General features: G+C 40.2%; 2 protein-coding genes and 1 long non-coding RNA gene across 4 annotated transcripts; all 3 read right to left on the bottom strand.

The window, feature by feature from the left end:
- Nucleotides 1–1708: 1708 nt before the first annotated feature.
- LOC120418786 (uncharacterized protein K02A2.6-like) lies at nt 1709–5836 on the bottom strand. Its single transcript, XM_039581264.1, has one exon. The coding sequence runs from the start codon at nt 5834–5836 to the stop codon at nt 1709–1711; it is 4128 nt and encodes a 1375-aa protein (XP_039437198.1).
- Nucleotides 5837–9300: 3464 nt separating this feature from the next.
- Nucleotides 9301–10356, bottom strand: LOC120418790 (E3 UFM1-protein ligase 1 homolog). The gene is made up of 2 exons (XM_039581272.2): nt 9702–10356; nt 9301–9638 (listed from the first exon to the last, which is right to left on the bottom strand). Exons 1-2 carry the CDS (start codon nt 9779–9781, stop codon nt 9503–9505), a joined length of 216 nt encoding a protein of 71 aa, XP_039437206.1. The 5' UTR covers nt 9782–10356; the 3' UTR covers nt 9301–9502.
- Nucleotides 10357–14377: 4021 nt separating this feature from the next.
- On the bottom strand, nt 14378–26001 carry LOC120418792 (uncharacterized). 2 transcript variants are annotated; one of them, XR_008212134.1, is made up of 4 exons: nt 25622–26000; nt 25344–25562; nt 24982–25248; nt 14378–14599 (listed from the first exon to the last, which is right to left on the bottom strand). It is a non-coding gene; the product is annotated as an uncharacterized LOC120418792 (long non-coding RNA). The 2 variants fall into 2 exon arrangements; XR_008212133.1 differs by having other exon boundaries at nt 24982–25562; nt 25622–26001.

Raw genomic sequence — 26001 nt, 5'->3', positions numbered from 1 at the left:
CTCGTATATGCAACTTTGCATATACGAGTCATTCCACCTGATTCGGTTTTGTCGCAAGAGTTGCATATGCGAGGTACAGGGCTTATGGAATTTTGGCTATATGGGAGACATGGGCTTATTTGTATAAAAAAATCATCTTAACTATACAAGTTTATAGTGTTTTGGAATCGTTATGAAGTCAGCTATACAGCTACACCAAATTTACAAGGTTTACGATGTTCTAGGTCATCCGAAACATCCTCAAGTTAAGGCCTATGTGTCCACCGCCGTACTAGTATGAGGTAGGCGATTTTCGACTTAGAGGTCATGCTCGGGTAGCTTCAGGGTGTCTCGGGGACTATGGATTTTATGTGCTGAGAGGTTCTAGGATACTCTATTGTTACTGTTGAGATGTTTTAAGTTGTCTACGAACTACCGGAAGTTACGGTCAATGGGTCTACCGCCGTAACAAGGCGAGGTCGGTGGTTTTTGATCTCAGATCATATCCAGATAGCCTTAGGGAGGTTCAGGGACTAGTCTACAGATATGTGGTGATGTTCTGAGTCTCCTGTAGAGTCCCGGGAGTTTCGGTCAATGGGTCTACCACCGTAACAAGGCAGAGGTCGGAGGTTTTTGACCTCAGATCATATCCAGATAACTTCAAGGAGGTTCAAGGACTAGTCTACCGATGTGTGGTGATGTTCTGGGTCTCCTGTAGAGTCCCGGGAGTTACGGCCGATCGGTCTACCGCCGTAACAAGATAGAGGTCGGAGGTTTTTGACCTCAGATCATATCCAGATAGCCTCAGGGAGGTTCATGGACTAGTCTACCGATGTGTGGTGATGTTCTGGGTCTCCTGTAGAGTCCCGGGAGTTTCGGTCAATGGGTCTACCGCCATAACAAGGCAGAGGTCAGTGGTTTATGATCTCAGATCATATCCGGATAGCCTCAGGGAGGTTCAGGGACTAGTCTACCGATGTGTGGTGATGTTCTGGGTCTCCTGTAGAGTCACGGGAGTTATGGCCGATGGGTCTACCGCCGTTACAAGATAGAGGTCGGAGGTTTTTGACCACATATCATTTCCGGATAGCCTCAGAGATGTTTGGGGACTAGTCTACATATATCTCAAGATGTTCTTGGTCATCTGTAGAGCTCGGTAGACTAGTCCCTGAACCTCCCTGAGGCTATCCGGATATGATCTGAGGTCAAAAACCTCCGACCTCTATCTTGATACGGCGGTATACCGATCGGCCGTAACTCCTGGGACTCTAAAGAAGACCCAGAACATTACCACACATCGGTAGACTAGTCCCTGAACCTCCCTGAGGCTTTCCGGATATGATCTGAGGTCAAAAACCTCCGACCTCTATCTTGTTACGGCGGTAGACCGATCGGCCGTAACTCCCGGGACTCTACAGGAGACCCAAAACCTCACCACACATCGGTAGACTAGTCCTTGCACCTCCCTGAGGCTATCTGGATATGATCTGAGGTCAAAAACCACCGACCTCTGCCTTGTTACGGCGGTAGACCCATTGACCGCAACTTCCGGTAGTTCGTAGTGTTAGTAAGTGAACATGACGCCATGATAGTTGGTACTGGACTGACTGTTTATTGTGACGGATGACATTTATGTGTGTGTATGTGTATAACAGTGTATAACATCTCCCCTTTCATAAAAAAAATGTTGAATTCAAACTAGAGGGGTGTGTCGCAAACAAAAAAAAACTTAAACTACGTAATCCTCGAGCCTCTTGGGTCTCTTGATCTCCCTCTTCGGACGTTGGGTATCCGCTACTCTTTGTGACGTCGAAGCCATACTTTCCTGTCCGGCTGGCGCTCCCGGATCGAGCTCGGTTCTAACAGGCTGGCTGTTGCCCTCACGTTGCTTCTGCTGTCCGAGTGAGCGCCTCTCCAATACTCCACCAGACTCTATGTCACGTTCCGTGATGTTGGGTTGCTCGGGACTTGTTTCCCGCCGGTGCTCCAATCTACATTCAGCGCTCACAGCTCTCCCGAAAGGCTTCACGTGAACAGCGCTTCTCCGTAGCACAGCTCCATCTGCAGCTCTCAGTTGCACCGACTTGTCCGGATGCTTCTCCAACACCACCGCTTTCTCCCACCGCTTGTCTGTATCGGGCCGTCGTTGAAACACTACTTCCTTTCCAACTTGAAGTTCCGGGAGCGGCTTCGTTGATCTGTCATAGCACTTCTTCACTTTCTTGCGATGTTCCACAATTTTGTCCGCTTCTGTTGGTTGGAAAATGTGTTTTAGCTTACTTGTCACCACCGGAATGCTGTTCCGAGTGCTCCTTCCAAGAAGGCGCTGCGTAGGGCTGCTTCCAATTTTGTTTGGTGTATTCCTTTGCTGCAACAACGCTTGCCAGAAGTCTTCTCCTGCCCGTGTAGTCTTCTTGAACAACCGCTTGACCTGCTTCACAGCAGATTCTGCTTTCCCGTTTCCGCTCTGGTGATACGGTGAAGAAGTGCTGTGTACAAACTCCCAATCCTGTGCAAATTTTCTGAAACTGGCATTGTCAAACTGCGGCCCGTTATCGCTGACAACAACTTCCGGGACGCCATGTCTCGCGAAGTTCCGCTTACAGCACTCTACTATGGTTGCTGTGCTCGTGCTCTTCAGTATGTCGACCTCCACGAAGTCAGAATAACTGTCAGCGGTCACCAGCATTGTAGTTTTGCAACCTTCCATGCTCACTTCGCACAGGTCCAAATGCACACGCTGGAATGGGTACTTGGGTATCTCATGTGTGCTCATTGGGGGTGCACATTGGCTTGAACTGAACTCCATGCAGGCTTCGCAACTTTGAACAGCATTCGTTACTTGATCACTCATTCCTGGCCAAAACATTGACTCTCGGGCGGCTCTGAGCGTGTATTCTACTCCTTGATGAGCTCTATGTAGACGTTTCACGAACGTCTGGCGTAAAGTCTTTGGGATGAGTACCCGATCAGCCTTTAGTACCACGCCTTGCTGCACCGTCAGTTCATCCTTCATTGTGCGATACACAAGCAGCTCGTCGTCGACGTCCTCTTTCCGTTCGGGCCAACCTTCCGTCAGCACCTTCATCAGCTTCTGTAGAACCGGATCCTTTCTTGTCTCAGCAGCAATTTCTTGAAAACGACGATCTGACAGGTTGAGGCACTCCGCGAGGTTGATCTCCGCGAAGTATTCAAGTAGGCTCTCCGTGCTTTTGATGGCATAGATCTCAAACTCGTTGTCTACTCCTTCGGTTGATGCTCGTTTCGCCGTTCTGGACAACAGATCTGCCACGTGCATTTCGGAACCTTTCCGGTACGTAACAGTTACAACATACCGTTTCAACGCCAACATCATTCGCTGCAGTCTGATGGGGGCTGTGTGTATGGGCTTCTTGAATATCTCGACGAGCGGCTTGTGATCCGTCTCCACGATCACACCTGGCATTCCCACCACGTATTGCTCGAACCGTTTGCATGCAAACACTATCGCCAGACATTCTCGCTCAACACACGCATAATTGCTTTCGGCCTTTGTCAGCGTCCTTGATCCGTAAACTACTGGCTGTCCGTTTTGTAGTAGAACACAACCGACCCCTGCCTTGCTCGCATCACACTGGATGGTCAGCTTTTCCCTCCGGTCGAAGTAGCGCAGAACAGGTGCCGTAACTGCCAACTGTTTCAGCTGTTCGAATGAGCTCTCTGCCTGCTCGTTCCACACAAAATCTACATCCTGCTTGACCAAGTTTCTCAATGGAGCACAAATTTCTGACAGCGACGGTAGAAACTTTCCCAGATACGTGGCCAATCCCAAGAACGTGTGGAGCTCCTTCTTGGTTTTCGGTGACTCTATTTCCGCAACTGCTCTGACTTTCTGCGGATCCGGTTTCACACCTGTGTTCGTCAGAATGTGTCCGAAAAACGGCACTTCGGTCATCGCTAGCTTCATCTTGGATCTGTTGATCTTCAATCCTCTTTCTCGGAACCGAACCAATGCAGCTTTCAGATTCCTGTTGTGATCCTCTAATGCCTCTGTCATGGTGTCGCCTACGCCGTATATTAGTATATCGTCAGCGATGCAGCGCGTCCCTTTCAAGCCACAGATGATCTGCTGTTGTTCCTTTTGGAACATTTCGGGGGCTGCCGAAATGCCGAATGGCATCCGCATCCATCTGTAGGTTCCAAACGGTGTCCAGAACGTGGTCAGTTCCGAGCTGCTGTCATCTAACTTCAAATGCCAAAACCCGTTTTTCGCATCCAGGACAGAGAACACTTTTGCGTTCTGCAGATCTGGCAACATTTCTTCGACCGTTGGGATTTGGTGTCTGGTACGCTTGATCGCCGAGTTCAGTTCCGAAGGATCCAGACATAATCGCAGCTTACTGCCGCGCTTCACTAACACTAGGTTGCTGATCCACTCCGCATGTTTGTTCACCGGTTCAATAATGCCGCGCACTTCTAGGTCACTTATAGTCTTTTTCAGCTCTCCCATGTACGCCACCGGAATGCGCCTCGCCTTTTGCTGCACTGGGCGAACGCTTTCATCCACTTCTATTTTAAACTCACCGTCGAAGCAGCCATCTCCGTCAAACACGTCATCAAACTCCTTGACGATCGCCTCGCACGAGTTCTGCATCACTTCAACTGAGCCAACATGCTCCACTTTGATCACTCCCAAGGTTATGCAGGCCGACGCCGACAGCAGAGGCTTCTGCTTCGATTTCACCACCACAAAGCTAAGCACTTCTCGTTTTTGCTTCAACCGCACTGGAAGTTCCACTTTGCCAACAGGCACGATCACTTGCCCCCCGAAACAGCGCAGCTTCACTTTCGTCGGTGCCATCGACGGCTTTTTCACGCACTTGTGGAGGTCTCTCAAGCTAATAATGTTCACCATAGCCCCCGTGTCCGCCTGACACTTGAGCGTCGTTGCGTAACCCGGCCCAACTTCCAGCGAGACGACTATCTTCATCTGACTTTTCGATTTCTTCTCCACACTGAAGATGTCCACAAAATTCGATTCTTCAATGTCCGAATCGTCGCTCTCACTGGAAGTTGTTTCTTCTTCCACCTTTCGGACAGTGCCTCTTCTTTGCCGTTTCTTCAGCTTGGGTGCCTTCTTGAACTTCGGGCCAGATTTACACACACTCTCAAAGTGGTTCATTCTTCCACACTTTCTGCACTTCTTGCCCCAGGCTGGACATTCTTCCTTCTTCCTGCCGTGCAGACTTCCACAGAAGAAGCAGTTCTTGGTCAACCGTTTTGTTGTCGTCACTTTCAGCGCAGACTTCGAGCCTCCCTCTCCCGGGTCGCAGTGGAGCTGGTCGTAGGCCTCCACCAACTCGTCGATCTTCTTCTCTGCGTTGGCCTTGTCCACCATTTGTTCCAGAGAGAGAGCTTCATCTCTCAGCAGCTGCTTCCGGAGCTCACTGTTACGGATTCCCTTCACGAATTGTTCCTTCAACTCTTCTTTCTGCTCCGCTGCTCCGAACGCGCAGTGCTTCACTTTGTTTCTCAACCGTTTCAAGAAATCGTCGTAACTTTCTTCGGGCAGCTGCTTCATGTTACGAAACTCGGTGCGCTCCGTTCGCTTCTCTCGCTGCGGTGTCAACTTCAGCTCCAACTTTTGCAAGATGGCGGCCGTCGACTTCTTTTCCTCCTCTGTCAGGCCCAGGTCATGGAGCAGCAAAATCGCTTTTGGGCCCAGAACGGACATCAGGATGGCAACCTGTGTCTCCGCGGCCTTCTTGGCAATATCAGTGGCAATCGCATAATATCCCCAATGCGCTTTGAACGTCCTGAAGGACTCCTCCTGCTCCTCTCCGAGCTGCAGCGGCGACGGGACCGGAATGTTGCTCATCTTGCTGAACCTCGGCCGTTTTGCACCAACTTTCACTGGGGTTCGAATCGATTTCTTGTTGCTTTATCGCGCGACGCGTTTTCGCGACGAAAAAATTCGTTTTTTTCGCGAAATTTAAGTCACTTCTGACACCATGTTAGTAAGTGAACATGACGCCATGATAGTTGGTACTGGACTGACTGTTTATTGTGACGGATGACATTTATGTGTGTGTATGTGTATAACAGTGTATAACACGTAGAACATCTTAAAACATCTCAACAGTAACAATAGAGTATCCTAGAATCTCTCAGCATATAAAATCCATAGTCCCCGAGACGCCCTGAAGCTACCCGAGCATGACCTCTAAGTCGAAAATTTAAGGAAACGAGACGCCAGTTCTTGGACAACTTCTGTTCAATTTAAATCAATTTCTGAACTCGACAGGTTGCTTGCTATTTAGCGTCAGCAAAAAATAGAGCTTTTCCATTTGGAAAATAACGAAGATTTTAGTATCTTCATTAAATTCGGTTTTTTAATAAAACAAAAGTATTTTACACTAAACTCTTATGTAATGGAAATCTATAAACAATGTTGCGTCATTTGACACCCATATTGAAAATAATGAATATTTTAGTATTTTCAAAAAAATAAGTGTCTGTGACTTAAATCTCGAGTTTAAAAGTCTAAAATACTACATTATCAAAAAGAAAATATAAATAGCTTTTCAGGTTTGAGAAACTTTAGTTTGAATAAGTTCATTTTAAAATTAAGTTAAATGATTTAAATGATCGGTAAAATCTGGAGCAACACGAGAAAATGCGAAAATAGAATTATTTTGCAAATTTCGAGACAGAAGGTTACTTTTCACAAAAACCAAAATGAAAAACAAAAGCTGGCCTCCAAAGCTACCCTTTAAACCTGATCATTTTTAAAAGGAACTTATGGGAAAACACACACGAAAAAAACGAAGTTGACTTTATAGCTGTCGGCACCATTGCTAATACCAACCACTAGTGTCTTCCTTTTAACTACAAGGACTTTGCCGCTCTGGGCTCCTAAGTGTTTGAGTAAGGCACGGAGCGACGGCGCCGGATACTCATATTTACACTTAGAATTTTAACGCGCCCGCCGCGGGATTCGAACCAGCAACCTGTTGATTGTGAGTCAAGTGCGCGGTCCGATTGATCCACACGGGCGGGTATTTACTAGCAAAACAAGCGCTTGTCCAAACACGGACGTGAACTCCCAACACGGATAGACTGTATTTAAAACGACATGCCTAGGGCTTTCCGATTTGGTGACTACTCAAGCTTTGTTATGACATTCAATCAGTGCACATTTTCTTGCTTGTTCCTTTGTGCGGTGATCTTTAAGAAAACTTCTTCGTGGTTAAATGGGAAGATGAATTTACTTCTTTCTCAATGTTTGAGTGGTCATTCGATGAAGTTCCCATATTTCATCCAACGTTTATAACAATCCTTTGTATAATTTGTCCTCCTATAGTTTAACTACCCAAAAGCACATAACTTAATTCGGCCATTGAGTACTACGGCCGTCCTTAAAGATGTTTTGCCTTCCTCACCTTACTGAGGAAAGGCTATAAAATCACTCGAAAAATGAACTTCTTAATTCGACCTCGTAGACCTACCTTCACGTATACCTATCGACTCAGAATCAAATTCTGAGCAAATGTCTGTGCGTGTGTATGTCTGTAAGTCCGTGCACCGAAAAAAATGCACTCGATTATCTCCGGACTGGCTGAACCGATTTGGGCCGTTCTGGTCTCATTCGATCCGTCTTAGGGTCCCACAAGACCTATATTAACAATTATGAAGTTTTGTTAAGTATTTCAAAAGTTATGCTAAAAAAACGATTCTGGCTAAAGTTTGAAAGATTGTAAAAAGGGTGGTTTTTGTAAGAAAACCCATCTGATCATACATTTTTAGAAAGGTATTTGAAAGACCTTTCTAATGAGCCCAAAACATTGAAGATCTGATAACCCTATCAAAAGTTATGAGCACTTAAGTGTCATTTGTACACATTTCAGAGGCCGGATCTCAAATATTTTGATGAAAAAGTTGTCCGGATCTATCATGCGACCTATCGTTGGATAGGTAATCAAAAGACCTTTCCAACAAGCCCAAAAGATTGAAGATCTGATAACCCTATCAAAAGTTATGAGCATTTAGGTGTCATTTGTACACATTTTAGAGGCCGGATCTCAAATATTTCGATGAAAATGTTGGCCGGGTCCATTTTGCGACCCGTCGTTAGTTGGATAATTAAAAGACATTTCTAATGAGCCCAAAAAATTGAAGATCTGATAACCTCATCAAAAGTTATGAGCACTTAAGTGTTAATTATACACCTTTTTGAAGCTGGATCTCAGATATTTTGATAAAGATTAGGTCCGGGTCAATCATGCAACCCATCCTTGGGTGCGTTATCAAAAGACCTTCTCAAGTTTCCTTTTATTTCCTCGTTGGGCCGAAATTGCCATCTAACCGAGCACACCATAATTTGGCAACGGGACGGCAATTTTTCGAAGAATCTTCGATGTCAATAAAATGAAAAAGTGCAGTGCTTCTTGGGACGCGCAGTCCTGTTTTTTCGTGATAATTTTCGTCTCTTTTGTGTCGCTCTTTGTGTGCATGGGGTGATTGGGCATAATAATTGAATAATGCCATCAAAAGTGCAGTGCTTCTTGGGACGCGCAGTCCTGTTTTTTCGTGATTAATTTTTTGAGATGCGGCAGCTTCCACTGAGAAATTTGACGCCCTCATCGACATTACATCAGCCTTTTTTTTAATCAGCCATCAGACTGATCGAGGCGATACATTTCTCAGAGGACTGGTTTAATTTGGTGAGATCAATCCGATAATGTATCCTAATCAAAATAAACCATTTCATATTTAATATGCACTGGGTCTTTGTGAGATGATCTTGTCATCCCATCAATTGAAATCTTGTGTTTATCAGAGTTTTATTAATGTTCTTTCTGTCACCAACAGTGAGCGAGTTGTGGCGCTATAACCACGGCAAATAGTGTCCAGGGCATTTGTGGAAATACAGTGTCCCATCCTCGAGGGTCCCGGAGCACCAAAACTTCTTAGCATGGTGGCTCCCAACGATAATTTGCCTAAACAAACAGGAACGTGAGCGGGGGATCCCCACGTTTCTTCCTCCCCTGTAGATTCAGAAATGTGTTGTTGTTTGAACATTCGTGTTCAAACTCAATCCAATTCAAAGAATCATCTTTGCGGTAAACTTTACGCAGTTGGCCTGGCCGCTTTAGCGTTTGTGATGTTTCAAAGCAATTTATTGCATTGGGCACTGCAATTGTTAATAATGACAAGAGGATGCTAGGCGTTAATCAACCTAAGGCATTTTCCAGGATGCCCTCGAAAGACTGGCTGCGCTAGGGTTAGATTAGATTAGATTAGATTAGATTAGAATCTTCGATGTCAATAAAACAAACGATATAAATTTCCAAACATTTACTTGTATATCTAAACACTTTGCATTTTTATTCATTTTGCTACTCGGATGTCCTTCCCTTTTCCTCCTCCTTCTTTACCCCATCGCAGCTCCGCCACATTCGTGGTGTTCCAGCAGCTGCACATCCTCCGCCACCCAGGGAAAAACAATCTTGTTCGCAATAATCATCTTTGCTCCGCCAACTCTTCACTGAACATTGGCCAAATCGACCAGATTAATGCGGCCTCCCCGCACAAACATCTCGTCCCGCACCTTGCCATCGATCGTGTAAATCACCTCCAGCAGGCCCTTCTCATGACCACTTCGACGCAATTCCGACAACCTGTCCGAGAAGAAATGGAAAGTAAAAGTGACACATCTTCCAGCAAAAATCGCAAGAACCTACCTTTGGAAGCTGGTCGTCAGCTGAGCATTCTGGAAGTCGGAAGCGAGCCGCTTGATTTTGTCCCAATCGGAAGTCATCATGGACGAGAGGTTTCGCTTCGGTTAACACTAGAAAATTCACATGACCAGCTGCTGAAATCGCACAGAAGGAAAAAAACAGCTCCACATCACACGAAGACGATGGCAAAACAAAAAAAGGCAAAACAAAAAGATCTGTCAAACAGGGTAGTGACATTTTTTGGTCGAAAACTTTTTCGAAGAAAATTTAATACACAGGGGAAGGTGGGGCAAGACGACCAATTTCTGACAATTTTGATATTTCCAGTATGAGGAATTGTTGCCAGCAATGCAATTAGTTGATCGCTGGTATAGAGCAATCTAAGTACGTATGTATTGCGTGTACGTACACGAAAATAAAGTGAGGTTAAATTTTGTCAGCCAGCAAAATCAAATGGTGCACTAGTGTGCGTACGCGAAACGTCATAAAGCTCTATAGAGTTATCTACGTGCGCATGTATTGCGTGTACGGACACGAAAAAGATTGAGGTTAAATTTTGTACCGGCCAGCAAAACAAATGGCGTGCGAGTGTGCGTGAGATCGTTCTTAGATAACTCTATTGCCATTTTCTACAAATGATGTCTGTGTTTTCTTGACAAAAAGTCTGCAGTTTTTTTTTAAATCGGATTTTATTTAATTCTAGACGAAATTACTATACATATGAGAGGAAGGCACCAACCACCTAAAGGTGGATTAAGTAACGTTTTCTTGGATGAGTGACGTTCGGTAGCCTTCGAATGGTTCTCAGCCACGATGCTTTCTCTCTCCTAGCGCCATCTACACATCCAAAAACATGCGCTTAACCTCCGCGATCGGGTTTTGCGTAGCTCGTTCGATAGGATGGTTAGTTGATTCGGTCAGCGATGGCCAACAGCAGTGGTTGGATCTTCTCTGCAATGCTCATTTTCGCTCCCGGATGGTCCAGCTCACGAAAGATGACGTCAAAGTTATAAAGCAACTCGGTTTGCTTTCCGTTCACTTTTTGTTTTTTGGAAGACATCCGTTCACTTTTTTCGGACATTACTATAATGTCCATTGCTTCCTTGGCATACGATGATGTAGTCCACCACGTCCAAGTCTTTGATGATCACGATGTCATCATACAAAGAAACTTCCTGAATGGCTTCTTTTAGGCGTTCTCTGACGTGCCGTCAAATATAGTTTCATAGTCCTGGATTGCCGTGTAAGGCAACTGACTGAGAGCACCTATCTCTGTTTATTCATCTGTAACATTTTTAACTCTTCAAAAAAGTTAGTTAGGTTGGTTAAGGCTGAGCTCATAGTCTGTTAAAACGCAGCATTATTTTCATGGAAACTGAGGCGTCATTCGGCATCAATTTGGTTGTAATATTTAAACGGTGCCAACAATGCAAGTGTGGCAACCGTTCGTTTATGTGCAGTTTATAATTGTTTTGGGTTAATTTCTTGGATCGCGAACCTCCCCGTTAGAGTGGTGTATGTCTCGACTGAAGTTCTGTACTGTTTTAGATAGTTTCTTCTGACATGTTTTATGGGAGGCCTTTTGATTGGTTTGAATTAAAATGAGCTCATATCCAACAACCCTTCATGCACTGTGTCATCCTCCACAATAAAGAATGCTTAATGTGTACTCTCACAAAGACGTTACGTTCATTTGCGTTAATAATTAAGGTCCTATCATCTCGTCGTCCTGAATTGCATACAAATGCAACCCGACTGTATACGAATGGGCAAATCACCATTTATAAGTGTACAACACAAGTGTGTTGCAACCCTATTCTCACTTGGGCTCATCCTCGCTTTTTCCGGAAGCTTTTCTTTTTCCCACATCCTCTCTCTAGAGGTCACACAACAGACACCCATAAATTATAATAAATTTGCCTCCCCTTTTCACAGGTTTCCCACGAGAGAGAGAGAGAGAAACCCCCGTATCATCGATGAAAGGAAAAACCAGGGCTGCGGAGTCGGGTCTTATTTCAAACGACTCCGACTCCGACTCCGACTCCGGCTTTCTCAGACTAGCCGACTCCGACTCCGGCTCCGGCTTTCAACAAATGGTTGGCTCCGACTCCGACTCCGACTCCGGCCTACCAACTCTAGCCGACTCCGACTCCGACTCCAACTCCAGCTTCCAACAAATGGTTGGCTCCGACTCCGACTCCGACTCCACATATTTTTAAATGTTTCAAAAGTTAGTCAACTATTATTAGTTAATTATTTTTAAAACATTGATAAATAAGATTATTTAAATACTCTCTAAGCGTCATGTTTTTCTCAAGAAAAATAAGTTCGAATCACAAAATGAAAAAAAAGTTTCTAGGTTACAAGTTTTATACGTTATGGAAACAGAAATCAAAAAATATCTTCAGTTTTAGAGGCATTTTGAGAAGAACAGTTTTGTAAGTAAATTTGGATTTATAAGCTTAACCTCAAACTTGCAAATAATGTATTCAAAGCTAATAAATTTAAATTTTAAATTGTTATTTTTGAATGAATAATTAAAAGAAACCTGGCCTTAATGATCTATTGAATATAAAAAATTCAATTTGCTCTTTTTTAGGCTGACATTTATAAGAAGCACAGTGACAGGCACTTTGTTTTTTAAATGACAATTTTAAACGAAACATTTTTTTTTTAACGTACGTGGACATCACTCCATGGCTGAAGGAGATTATTATTGCAAATCAATGTATCTGAACAATTTCTACGTGGAAAGGACGCTTAAGAGGTCCTTTGAAAATATATGTGAAAAGGAAAATATTTTACCCTGGAATTTTTTAATTTATTTTATTTTAAAAATTAATATACATTAAAAAGGAGTCGCCCGATACTTCGTGAATCTTTACCTAAAACGAAGCTTTATGAATGATCTTGCGCCTCCATCAAAATATATGAAAAAACTTAAAATATAATAAAAAACAAATATCCACAAGTAAAATATTTTCTAAGACACAAGTATTTCATTTTTTAAGGTACATTGATTTGCAATGATAATCACCTTCCGTCATATTGGCGTGGGACATACAGTATGAGAAAATTCTTACGGGTTGATAATATTTTGATTTCGTTTTTTTTTTAATAATATTTGAAAAATAAATTAAAATCCTACATTTTCTTCTATACATTTTTTATTAGTTCATTTTTGTATTGAAGTCTTGAGAATTGTTCAACGATGATTTGCAACGATATCAAATAGTTTACCTAAAATCAACATCAACATCAACATTCAATGATGATTTCAAAATTAGTTGCAACTTCTTTTGATATTTTTTGTTAGTTTTAATTATTTTATTTGTTACAAAAGTTAAACTGTCAGTAACTCTTTTTCGATTTCCAAAAACAGAAATTACTATTTTCAATCTTTTTATGTACCTCGTAATTTTTTTCCTTAAAAAATGATTTAATTTAAAACCTCCAAGACATTCTCTTTCGGGGTAAAAGATGACTGTGTGTGTTCTTTTTTCAGAAAGAACTGGATGAAATTTGGTCATATTTGAATTGAAAGGGCACATAAATATAGGCAAAAGGAAGCAGTAAAAATCAATTAGATATGTCTGACTACAAAACCAATATTTTTTATATTTTTTTAAATTATGATACTACATATTTGGGTAAGAGGTTATCATTTAGTGATTATAGTGAAATAACACAATTAGAGCTTTCCAATCACAATAAAAAGTTTCAAAAACATAATGGCATCGATTTATCAGAAAAAAAAACATGAAAAAATGGCGACGCATTGCATGCGACGTAACAAACAATTAAAAACATGAGAAGTTTTGTTAATTATGCTGTTATATAGTAAATACTGAACAATAAAAAAAAAACATATTTTTTGTTGAATTTAAGATAATTCCGACTCCGACTCCGACTCCGGGTTATCAGAAATCTTCGGCTCCGACTCCGACTCCGACTCCAGCTCTTAAAATTTAGCCGACTCCGGCTCCGACTCCGACTCCAGCTGTTCGAGTTTTGACGACTCCGACTCCGACTCCGACTCCAGGTCCCCAAAAAGACCCGACTCCACCGACTCCGGCTCCGACTCCGACTCCGACTCCACAGCCCTGGGAAAAACCCATATTGTGTGTGTGCATGTAAATTTATTTAATTTTTCATGCAATGTTTCTTCTGCTTATTTGTCGGAACGAGTTTTGTCTTAACTCTTCTGGCTGATCGGGGTAGCTTAGTTTGGTAGCATACATGCAGGCGCATTTCGTTGGATTACGACGGGCAAAAAGTGCAATGTGTGTGTGTGGTATACTTTCGGGCGCATTGAGTACCACACCAGAGCACTCTGGTGCCGAAAGACTCTTGTTTCGAGTAGACTTTTACGGTCCCGGGGCAATAACGACAATTGTTGTACTGTAAAGGGCTCTAGGGTGGTTCTCCGAGCGCAATCAGGAAGGTAAATACTCCAAATTGGCTCCGAAGTAACTGCATTAGGTGGGGACTCGGGGCCGGGAACTCAATTAATTCTGCCAGAAATGACATGGGAAAGTTCATTTTCGTCGAACTGCTCTCTGTTGTTTCCCCTTGAGGAAAAAAAAGAATGAAAGAGGAAAGCCATTACGACACAGCATAAAACATAATATCAGACAGAACGTACACCGTCTTCGTACCTCGCCCAAAACATATCATACTTCACAGAAAGTCGAATTTATTCAAATTGGATAAAAGAAAACGAAGACGTTACGGCATTTCCGCCATTTTTGCTCGTTATTGTTGCTTCGGGTGAGGTTGTTCTGTTCATGGCAGGGCCGCCTATCTTTTCTTTTTGGTTCGGTTCCGGGAAAATTTTGGAAATGGTTTCGTCCCGAGCTTTCATCGCTGGCGGTTTTTCCGGGGAAAAGCCGGTAAAGGACCTGTAAAGCAATAAGGAAAAACACGTTAAATATGAATGAATTCGCGACAGCTGTGGGAGCACTGCTGCGAGGGATGATGGAAAAGGGATATCGGGTTATAGTAACCACTTTGAGCGAGGGTCTTGAAGAAAGGAGGGACTGAGTTCTACATGTGCCGACACAGACCGTATGATAATCGAAACCAATTTCCATACCTTATTTCCCATTTGCACACCACGATGGGCGCCCGGAATGGTGTTACATCCTTCTTTTTGTGGAGTTGGCAAAAAAAAACTTGGGGAAAGTTTTAAAGACCAATTGGAGAAAACATTTCGAGCATTGCTGGTAATGTCTTCTGAGTTTTTCAAGACCTTAATCAATTGAAATCAAAAGTGCACCGACTTATCTCAAATTTGATTTCTGTGATCCTTTGTTGAGCAGCGACGGATTAATCATCATCAAAAGAAAATCTTTGGATGTGAATCAAGAGAAAAAATCCGAAAGGAGCATGCTCTCCTCTCTCGCGCAAGAAAGATCGGTAAAAAGAATCCAAAAAAAATCATCATCTTGATTATTCGGCAGAACATCTTTTTTACTACTACACTTGCAAATGTAACGTCACACGTCGAAAAATTAACTGTCACATTTTGTAGATGGGCAATGTGTGTAAACAAAGTGAAATAAATGACTTTAAGTGGCGCTGACAAGGAAATTCACAAAAATTCATCAGTAGATTGATTTTTTTGGAGAATTTCGGGAGCGATTTTCTTTTGCGCGATTTGCCTCCTCTCTCTTTCGCGGTTGAAGAAAGCTCGCAAGCGAAATTGATTTTTTCGCGATTATTCCATCCCTGGTACCCTCGCAAAAAAATCGACTTTTTGGCGATTTTTGAGCGAAACCCCTATCTTCAAACGATGATAACTCAGGAACCACAAATCTTAGAGGGTCGGTCTTAGACTCAAATTTGAAGGAAATTGGACGTAGAGTCCATTTCCGTGATCAAAATTTAGATATAAATATTTTTTCTACCTGTATTGTGCAATTGAAAACTGCACCAGGTAGTAATTATGGATCAGCACGACTGAGTGCTTCTAGCAGATGTAGCGAATAAAGCTAAATTAGGTAATCTCAAATACTTAAAACTTTAAATTCGATATCTCTGGAACGAAGCATATTCCTTTCTGTCAATAAGTGATTCTTATGTAAAATTGGCCGTGGAATACGATGGTGAGCTCAAAATTTAAAAATAATCAGGGCTGTTTTGAGATGCGCCCATTTAAAGTTTTCAATTGCGCAATACACGTAGAAAACATATTTTAATCTAAATTTTGATCACGGACATAGATTCTACCTCCAATTTCCATCAAATTTGAGTCTAAAACCGACCCTCTAAGATTTGTGGTTCCTGAGTTATCGTCGTTTGAAGATAGAGGTTTCACTCAAAAATCGCCAAAAAGTCGATTTTTTTGGGAGGGTACAAAAATTGAGGGGGTGGTCCGTTTTGGATGAAATTCGGGATTTTAGCATGTTTTGATAGTCTCAACAGCTCTGCCAAATTTGAGCAGAATCGGAGATGGTAATTTTCAAATTTGCATTTTTTTCTTGCACACTTCAGGTGGAATGACACATATATAAGCGTAGGATAACATGTCAACAAAGTTTCATTGAAATCGTTGAGGGTCGAGAAAAAAGTACATAAAAAATCAGTTTTGCTCTAAATCAAACTTTAATTAACAATAAAAAAATTAAAAAAAAAAAAACAAATTGATTTCACTCCGACCATCCTGCTCTGGGTTGACACCGCAACCACGTGATCGTAAAAATCCCAAAATTTCAATTACCACTCATAAAAGAAGAAATTAATTAACATGCTGACAAAGTTTTTACATTTTCCAGGCTTAAATTGTAATACTGCTTTGCATTTTTTGCGCTTCGCTCTGTTTGTTCACTTCTGTCGCATTGCTGTTGGTAGCGTAACGTTAATTTGGTTGATGTCTAAATTAGAGAATTCTCTCAAAAAATTTAAAGTATACTTCAAACCCTGTAAACTTTGCACACTTTATTTTTTTTTTAAATACTCAATATAGTAACCTCATGGCCAAAATTTAGCACCAAAGCCGCTGCATTTATTTTCGGTGGTTTTATTTACACCAACATGCCACTTCGAGGGTGTGGTGAAACGAGGACGGGGTTCAATTGACAGCGCAGTCAGTGTGGCCAACCGACCAGTGGAAAGGGGGTGTGGTCAGACCATATTTAGTGGATGGATTTCGAGCTGCGTTCTGGCCATGTGATGACGCTACAAAATAAGCAGCATCTGGCGGGATTCGACACATAGTATGTGGCACACACTGGCAACAGATTAATGGCCTGCGTTCGATAAATCATGGTTTCGTTTCAATTACATATCGATTCGCGCGAAACGCGAATGCACCCGGTGGGAATGAGATGTTCGGGAAAAAAATGTTGCAGTTTTTTTGTTTAACTCATCTATCTGCCCTTCGATAAGCTCTTGATTGAGCTATTCTGATGGGAAAAGTTGTAATCACCACTCTGCTGATCACTGGATCACTGGAGAATTGGACGGATGGTGCATGTAATCAACTGTCGGGTGGAGTTGAATGGTTGATTAAAGTGCGAATAAAAATATTTAAGCCATTCGCAAGTTTTTTGTTCAAATACTTTGCTTATTGAGATTTTATTTTCAAAGCAACTCAGAAAAAAGTGATGATGATGGTGATTATTTTCCAAACTGAAATGATGAATTTGGACCAATGATAAACGACGTGGACAATTTTTTCAAAATCGCAAACGCCCCGAATTAAAAAAATATGAATAATAATAAACAATAATGTAAACATAAGGCTACCAACTATTGGTGAACCAAAATCCGTAAACTGTTGAGAAATTATTCCTCAACAGTTTTGGTTCACCAATAGTTGGCAGCATTATGTATACGTGAAAGTGGGTCTAGGAGGTCTAGTTAGGAAGTTAATTTTTCAAGTGATTTTGTAGACTTTTCTCAGTCTGGTGAAGAAGGCAAAAGTATAAAACAAAGATTTTAATACTTTAAAAAAAGTTGTTGGACATGTCATTGGAATGGACCTTGAATTTACTTTTCAAATCTGTGAATCTTGAATTTAAAAATAAATTATGCATGGGGATTTTTTTCATCTAATACACAAATTTTATTTTTTTTATTTTCGTGTTTTTGCCTTCCTCACCTTACTGAGGAAAGGCTATAAAATCACTTGGAAATTAAACTTCTTAATTTGACGTCCTAGACCCACCTTCATGTATACCTATCGACTCAGAATCAAATTATGAACAAATGTCTGTGTGTGTGGTGGGATGTTGATCAAAAAATTGTCACTCGATTATCTCGACATTGGCTGAACCGATTCTGTCCGTTTTGGCGTCATTCGATCCGTCTTGGGATCCCATAAGTCGCTATTAAAAATTATACAGTTTAGTTAAGTACTTCAAAAGTTATGCTAAAAAAACGATTTTAACAAAAGTCCGGAAGATTGTAAAAAGGGTGGTTTTTGTAAGAAAACCCGTCATGCTATACATTTTTAGAAAGGTTTTTAAAAGACCTTTACAACGCGTCCAAGACATTGGAGATCTGACAAATCTATCAAAAGTTATAAGCACTTAAGTGTTATTTATACGCTTTTTGGAGGCCGGATCTCAGATATGTTGATGAAAACGTTGTCCGGATCTTTCATGCGACCTATCGTTGGATAGGTATTCAAAAGACCTTTCTAACGCATCCAAAACATTGAAGATCTGACAACCCTATCAAAAGTTATAAGCTATTTACGCACTTTTTTGCATTTAAATGTGAGGAAGGCGCCAACCACCTAAGGGTGGATTAAGTAACGTTTTTAATGTTGAATCGTTATTTTTAAAGTGTAACAATATTCTACAAAGTCCTAAAGCAGACTGCATATGATTCTGAGGACCTTCAAGTTTATGCTTCCCATCATTTAAGAATGCACAGCCCCATTTTGAGATCATGTGGTGGAGTTCTAGATGGTAACTTATTAAATGGTGATGTAAAGAACAATATTTTTTAAAACGAATTTTCTCCAAAATTTCAAAAAAAACGACAGGTTGAAAAAATTAAAATTATGTTTAATAATTTAATTAAGTCAAACTGAAGATGAAATAATATTTTCAATAAAATATTTGTTAATACATTTCAATTGCAAAAACAAGCAATTCTCTACGAAATCGGACTTTTTTAAGAATTTTAGTTTTTGTATTTTTTAATCAGGCTGAAACTTTTTTGGTGCCTTCGGTATGCCCAAAGAAACCATTTGGCATCATTTGTTTGTCTGTATAATATTCCATACAAATTTGGCAGCTATCCATAAAAAAATTATGCATGAAAATTCAAAAATCTTTATCTTTTGAAGGAATTTTTTGATCGATTTGGTGTCTTCGGCATAGTTGTAGGTATAATTATGGACTACACTGAAAAAAATTAAACATGGTAAAAAAAATTTTGGTGATTTTTTATGTAACTTCTTGTCACTAAAACTTGATTTGCAAAAAAAAACTATCAAGTTTTAGTGACAAAAATTTAAATAAAAAATCACCAAAAAAATTTTACCGTGTATCATATTTTTCAGTGTAGTCCTTATCCATAACTACAACTTTGCCGAAGACGATCCATCAAAAAAATCCTTCTAAAGAAACAGATTTTTGAATTTTCATAATCATGCAAAATGGCTTCTTTGGGCATACCGAAGGCTCCAAAAAAGTTTCAGTCGGATAAAAAAAAAACAAACAAATCGAATGACCGAAATCTGAGAGAACTGCTCAACGAACACATTTTGTTTGGATGACAAATCTTTGCATTGTCTCGAAGTTTGGTTGAAATTGGTTGCCGGAGTCCCAAGTTATTACAATTACAAATGTTTACGGTAGTCGGGCATTTACGTGTGTCAAACGCGTTCTGACTTGAAATCCCTTTGGTCAATAGTCGCAATGTGTCGAGGCAATGGGTCGAGGCAACTTTTCCCGATTTCGTGTGAGTTGGTAGAGAATTACCCATATACTATCGTTGTCGTGGTATCTTGTCACACGTTCTTTTTGGGCCAAATTGAGTTGAGAACGCCATTATGTGCAACTCACAATGTCTCACCTTTTGACCTTCGCAGATCCCCAAAATTCGATTTCAATCCTGAGATATTAAATTAAAACCGAAAAAACTCCGTGCTTGGTTGTCACTATTCAAAGGAAAAAAGTTAATATTTGGTCATGCTATCTTGACAAAACTTTTTTTCGTAAAATCGCAATAACTCGTGATGTTTATAAGCAAACCCCTTATGCCTACATATGAAAAATGTTGTAATTGTCTGCTCTACAACTTTGTAGAACTTTGTTACACTCTAAAAAATAACCCTGCAAAGTTAAAAAAAAACACGAAATTTTAAAATGAAATTTTTTGTTCTAAATGAAAAATTGACCCTTTTGGGCCAATGTAGATTCAAAAAGAACATTAAATTTCCCATAAAATGACATGTTCCAAAAATTTTTACAATCAAATAACGGAAAATGGGAGAGTTTTTAAAACTTTTTTAGTGTTTTTTTTTTCGATGAAAAATACGTTTTTTCTGAATTCTGAGTACGCCATCAAATCGGGCGTCTAATTTTACATAAAGTCCCTTTGACACCAAATTTCTATCTCATCACCGGTTCAGGCTGCAAATTATTTAAAAACACCTTTTTTCGCATGTTCAAAAATAAAAGGGGTCGTACCGCCCCTCCGTCACGAGATATCAAAAAACGGAGTGGTTACCCCTTAGGACAAAGTTTCACGCAAATCGAAGAGGGGTCGGGGCAACTGCTGTGTGAGTTGGCGTAGAATTATCCAAATAGAAAATCGTTTCTTGAGCTTTCTTAGATTCAAAATTGTAGTTTAAAATATTCACGAATCTTAATTCGCACTGAGTGATTTTTCAAAAGATGCACAAAGTTGTTTTAAGATTTTTGAAAAAAATAACTGATAAAGCTAATATATAATTTCCCGGTATCGGGAATTTCGCAATATGATTTACAGTTATCAGGAAAATCCATAAGTTCACAAAAAAAACTAGATTTTGACAATTGCTATGCACGAGAGAAGATATGGGAATTGAACTTAACTCTTAGAAAAAATTAAAAAAATATATTTCAAAATAAAACAAATATTTTTTAAGGTAAATTTTGGGGTCCAAATTTTTTTTGACTTCTCTCAATTATAGTTTTTGTAATTTTTGACAATTTAAAATTTACAGTTTCTGAATAAGAAGATTAGATTATCTCCACGACACATCTCAAAATTTCTATCATTATCTATATTTGAATTTCGGTGCAACTTCATAACACAAACGCTCTCTGTAATTACAATTCATTCAATCCCCGCGAAAGTGGTCCACATTTTACATCCCTCCTCCAACTCAAGGATGCTCCATTAATAACGCCGTAAAATTAACGCAAAACCGTAAAATTCCACTTCATCAGGTGCAAATGCGAAACTCGCCCACTCTGGCCCAAATTGGCCGCGTCCTCTTTTGCGAAGATCGATCGCGAAAACGAAAAGTCGAAAAATTAAGCACAACCATTTATCAGCCCTGCACTGGGAAAGCAAATATTTTTATCGTAATTTTTCACATTTGCATTTGGTAGGTAAAAAAAATGTGTGGAAAATGGAATTTTCCACCAATCGAATGTGTGTTTGTGAGTGTCGCACACATCTGGTGCAAATGCGATGAACGTCAGCGTGCTTTTTTTTCACTGCCAATGAGTTTCATCTCTTCGCGGGAAAACAAGCCCTCGAGAGTGTGTGCGAACGCGTGTGTGAGTAACAGCTGTAAATCATTAATTTGAATTTACCTGGTAATGGTATTTATTGAAATTTCAATAATGAATTTTACTTCGTCCTCATTCCGCGAACCTGCAGCTGGCCTGGCCGGGGCTGCGCTCGCACGTGTCGTTAATTTATTGATAGAATTTTTATCTTTTAATGGGTGTGTTCATTCGGTGGAATGCAATGTTTAAGTAATGTGAAACTGATCAATAAAAGTGCAAATTCGAATTAAAACCGGTGGAAATTTAAACATTCGACTAGGGATTGAACGATTCAAATAAAAAACACCTCAAAATGTCACAACTTTAAAAAAAACTTTGAATGTCCGAATTCCGAGAAATTGTTGTAAATCCATCAAATTTTAAGTTTCCCGTGAAAAGACGTAAAATTTTATGTTTTTCTTGAAACTGAATTTGAAAGATCGTCATAAAAGTCAGAAATAATTATAACAATATTTTCTTACAAATTGCCATCTTAACGTGGCTCTTATCCTAAAAAAAACAATCAAATCAACTATATTTATAGCGCACAATCATCCCGGTCCCTTTACAATGAATTTCAATTCCCTCTGCCAGACAAAATACCAAGACCCAAGTCCAACAAAGTTAACAATTCAAAGAGACCTTCTGGAAAAGAAAACTACGTGGAGGTGTGAGAAAAACTTTTCTCTCAAAAGAATTCCAGCAAACGTTTTCCCTCGCACAACAACAACTTCCCCAAAATTCTCACAAGGGAAAATAAAACTTAATCATGATTTTCGTTTCAACTTGGCCAAAATTCAACCTAATCTCTTTTCGGCACATCATTATCTTGGCGGATTGACAGTCCTCGAAACAGCAAGACACCGGGAAGGCCAGCTTCTTCATTGTTTTCGGATAAATTCACACCCTGGACTGAGTTTTATTTTTTCTTGCCGGGGCACGTTTCGTGAAACTTTGAAGGGGGGAGCTTTCGGCAATCAGATCACGCACGGCGCGCAGTCTGTGAATTTTTATTCACCAAAGCCGAGCCCGTCTCCCTCTTTGGCACGATGTGGATGGATGAATGAACAGGCTGCGAAAGCAGCTGAGATCTGGGATAAAATCACCTAAAAGTGCGTGTACCTATAATTAATTTTGTTAACAAAATCAAAATTATTGAAAAAGAAGCACAGAACTAAAATTAAAGAAACAATTTAAATTCACTTAAATAACTGAACATCCAAACAAAATCGTAACACCTTTCCTCAAACCCCAAAGACAACCAAAAACCCAAAAAAAACCAACGACTAATGCAACAGTGGCGACTCTCACGGGACCAGCCCCACTTGGTGAATGAAACCAACAACAGCAAAAAAAAACTTTTTTGAAAGGAAACGTGATGAGATGATGTATTAGATTACTGCTGACTTGTGTGGTGTCTACCAGATCCACGTGCACGCGCTTCACAGCTGATGATGATACAGAAGTTTTAGAAAAGTTTATTTCGTGAATTCTACCTTTAGGGATGAATCACGAACTCTAGAGTTTTTTCAAAGGTCCAATAAACCAAATGTTCATTTTATGTTTTCTGATTTTTGAAAAAAGTGTGTAAGCCCGTGCACTCATTTTGCAAGATCATAAAAATAGCCTTAGTTTAAAACGGTTCAGTTTAAGCTTTTTAGTGATCGGTTTTTTCCTTTATTAACATAAAAGTAATGATTGGTTATTCAGGATTTGATCTCGACCATATGACACAAATATTTTGTAGAATAATATAACACATTGAAAGTTTCAATTTGATTGAAAATTTAAATTTCGTCAAACTTTTCATCAAACATTTTTGCAAATAAGTAATGAAACGTTCAAACTTGACTTAAGTTGAAAACATTTAAAAATAGCAAAAATATAGGTATTTCTTAAGAATTTTAAAGTTATAACGCACACATTTTTTATGGAATGAAAATCAACTTTTATGCACTTAGAAATTTTCCAGACAGCAAACATCTGATAACATCTGATTCAGGTTGACCAAACCATATTGAAGTTGGAGAAATCGTCATTTAAAAAATCATTTGCAACGATTTATCATTATAAATTCTTTTTATTTTATTAGAAAATAAAACCGTTTTTCAGAGTTTGAATTCTAAACCAGTTTTTCGTAACAATTATTAAAATTTTACTAAAAATATAAGTGCATTACATTTTTTATTCATTTTCATTATATTTGTCAAATTAGGATTGTCTTCAGCCACCAAATGTCCAAAACCCCTCGACCATGACCAGTTCGTGTTATATACACCTTTTACATAAATAATTGCAGCGGCCTAACCTGATTCCATTATTTCGCTGCATCTGTGTAGTGCGTCCATCCCGGGAATTCTCGGGACAAAAATCCCGGGATTTTCCAAAACCGGGAATTCCTGAATCCCGGGATTTTTTATAATTTGTCTCAGGAATTCCCGAAATTGAAAAAAAAGTCAAATTTTGGCCCGGAAATATTTTATTTTTGTAGAAATACATAAATAGTTGTAGAAATACATAAATAGTTAAATCGATAAGAATTTAAAAGCATTAAAATTTGTATTCGGCATATATCAGCAATAATTTGGCTTATTAGTGAAAGTTGTTAAATTTGAGTTTACAGATTCACAAAATTCCTTGTGCTTTAAATATTTTTGATTTATCTCTCTATATATAAAAAAAACTGGTTATTACATTTATGAATATTAATAATTTTTAAATTGGAAAAAAAATTAAGCTATTTAGACTTTAGTCCCGGTTTTCCCCAGTTGGCCAAAGCAGAATACAAAACAAAAAAAAATAATTTTAATTTGTTTTAAGGGGTTACATACATGTAGAAAATGAAAAAAGCTTATTACAGAAAATTTATCAAATCCACTTGAAAGATGATCACTCCTGAAAGTTTCATGAAGATATTTCATTATTAAACTGAGTAATAGACGATTTAAGCACAAAATTTTGCCATGCGCAAAGCAAACTGTCAAACTTTGTGAACATTTTTTTCTCAAGATAGGATGGACCAATTTGGCTGAAATTTGGGAGAAGACTCACAAAACCTCCCGTGTGCATGACGATGCCCGATTTTTGAATTTTGCGTATTTGAAAAATGCAAGAATCAAAAGCTCTATAGCTTTTATATGAAAATCATAAAAATATTTTTATCTCATTTGAAAATAAACTTTTTTGAATATCGGAATTCGTCAGGCACACGGAACCAATTTAACGAGTGTGCACCAAAATTATGAGCCGATTTGGTCAACGCAGTGTTGAGATATCGTGGCACCCATTTTTTTAAACTGCCAACTTAAAATTGTTATATATCTCAGCAATGGTACAACCAAAAGCTTGTCACCTCCCCATTTCCGGGGAAAGTGCGAGCATGAGACAAGATGGAGTACTATTGAATAGCAGGAGTACCATTTCCTGCACAGATGCAATAGAACACAGCAAACAATAAAAATGGGTCGAATTCCAACAGAATCCCAGATAATCAACCAGCCCTCCCAAGACACGGATAAATTCAACCTACACAGAAATAAAAGAGGGGATTTTAGCGTACTTACATCTATATTGGCGAACTAAACCTAGTTGGCGTCCTTAAAACTAGAGTTGCGGGTGTAAACCTGTGTGTGTGTGACCCCCGTGTATCCCTCGACGATCCGGAACAACGTTGCTGCCCGGGCAGAACCCAGCTTGGTCACCGGCGAGAACGCCGGCCATCCGGTGCATTTGATCCGCCGTCCAGTCGGCAGGAATGCACAGCAGCACACTGCTCAACACCACGGCTCCAGCCATGATGGAATTTAGCTTGCGAAACAGGAAATGAAGGCCTGCACAATGGCAGACAGAACAATTAGAACACATTCGACGATCAAAAGCACATTTTGGGACTTATTTTAGAGACGGGTTCACAGCTGAATCTTACCGATCTCAAATTATCCAACTACTCCAGCATGGCCATGCTTTCCATGCTGATAGTAGACGCCACCTCACTAGACACGGAAAACGGTACAAAAAACACCAATTAGCACAAATTAAACACACGAGGGAGGGTCGTCACTCTACCTCTCCACCGCGACCAATTTTCGGTATCGCGGCACCTCGCACTCCAGTGCGGTTAATTTTCCACGCCGATATCCTTATCCTAGGCGAAACAACAAAAATTACAAATCTGTCTCAAAACCACAAAATCCGCGAAATTACACTGGTGAGACGGTTTTCACCACAAGAAGACACAATTAGCTAAACTTCTGCTGGCCAATCGTCTGGCGGAACACTTGACGGGTCGACGATCGAGGCGGTCTCTTTGGTGCTTAACCAGTGACTGATGATGATCTGCGGGCGACGATCGGCTATATTGGTTGGCCGATCGCGCCGCGTGTTATCTCTCACGGCTCTGGTTGACGTCGGCCGATAAGAGATTGGAGAGTGAGTACCGGGGCGTCGCTAGGGTGGCTCAAACTGCTCGGCTTGATTTCCCCCTCGGGAAATTGGTTTGATGCTGGCATGGATTATGTTGATCCGGTATGTGAATATGGTTTTACATGAGACATGATTTCTGTGTTTGTGCTAAATGTGCTCAC

This window comes from Culex pipiens, chromosome 2 (assembly GCF_016801865.2).
Source record: "Culex pipiens pallens isolate TS chromosome 2, TS_CPP_V2, whole genome shotgun sequence".
Lineage (NCBI taxonomy): Eukaryota > Metazoa > Arthropoda > Insecta > Diptera > Culicidae > Culex > Culex pipiens.
Note: the sequence above shows the minus strand (reverse complement) of the source record. Positions and strands in the feature narration are given on the sequence as shown.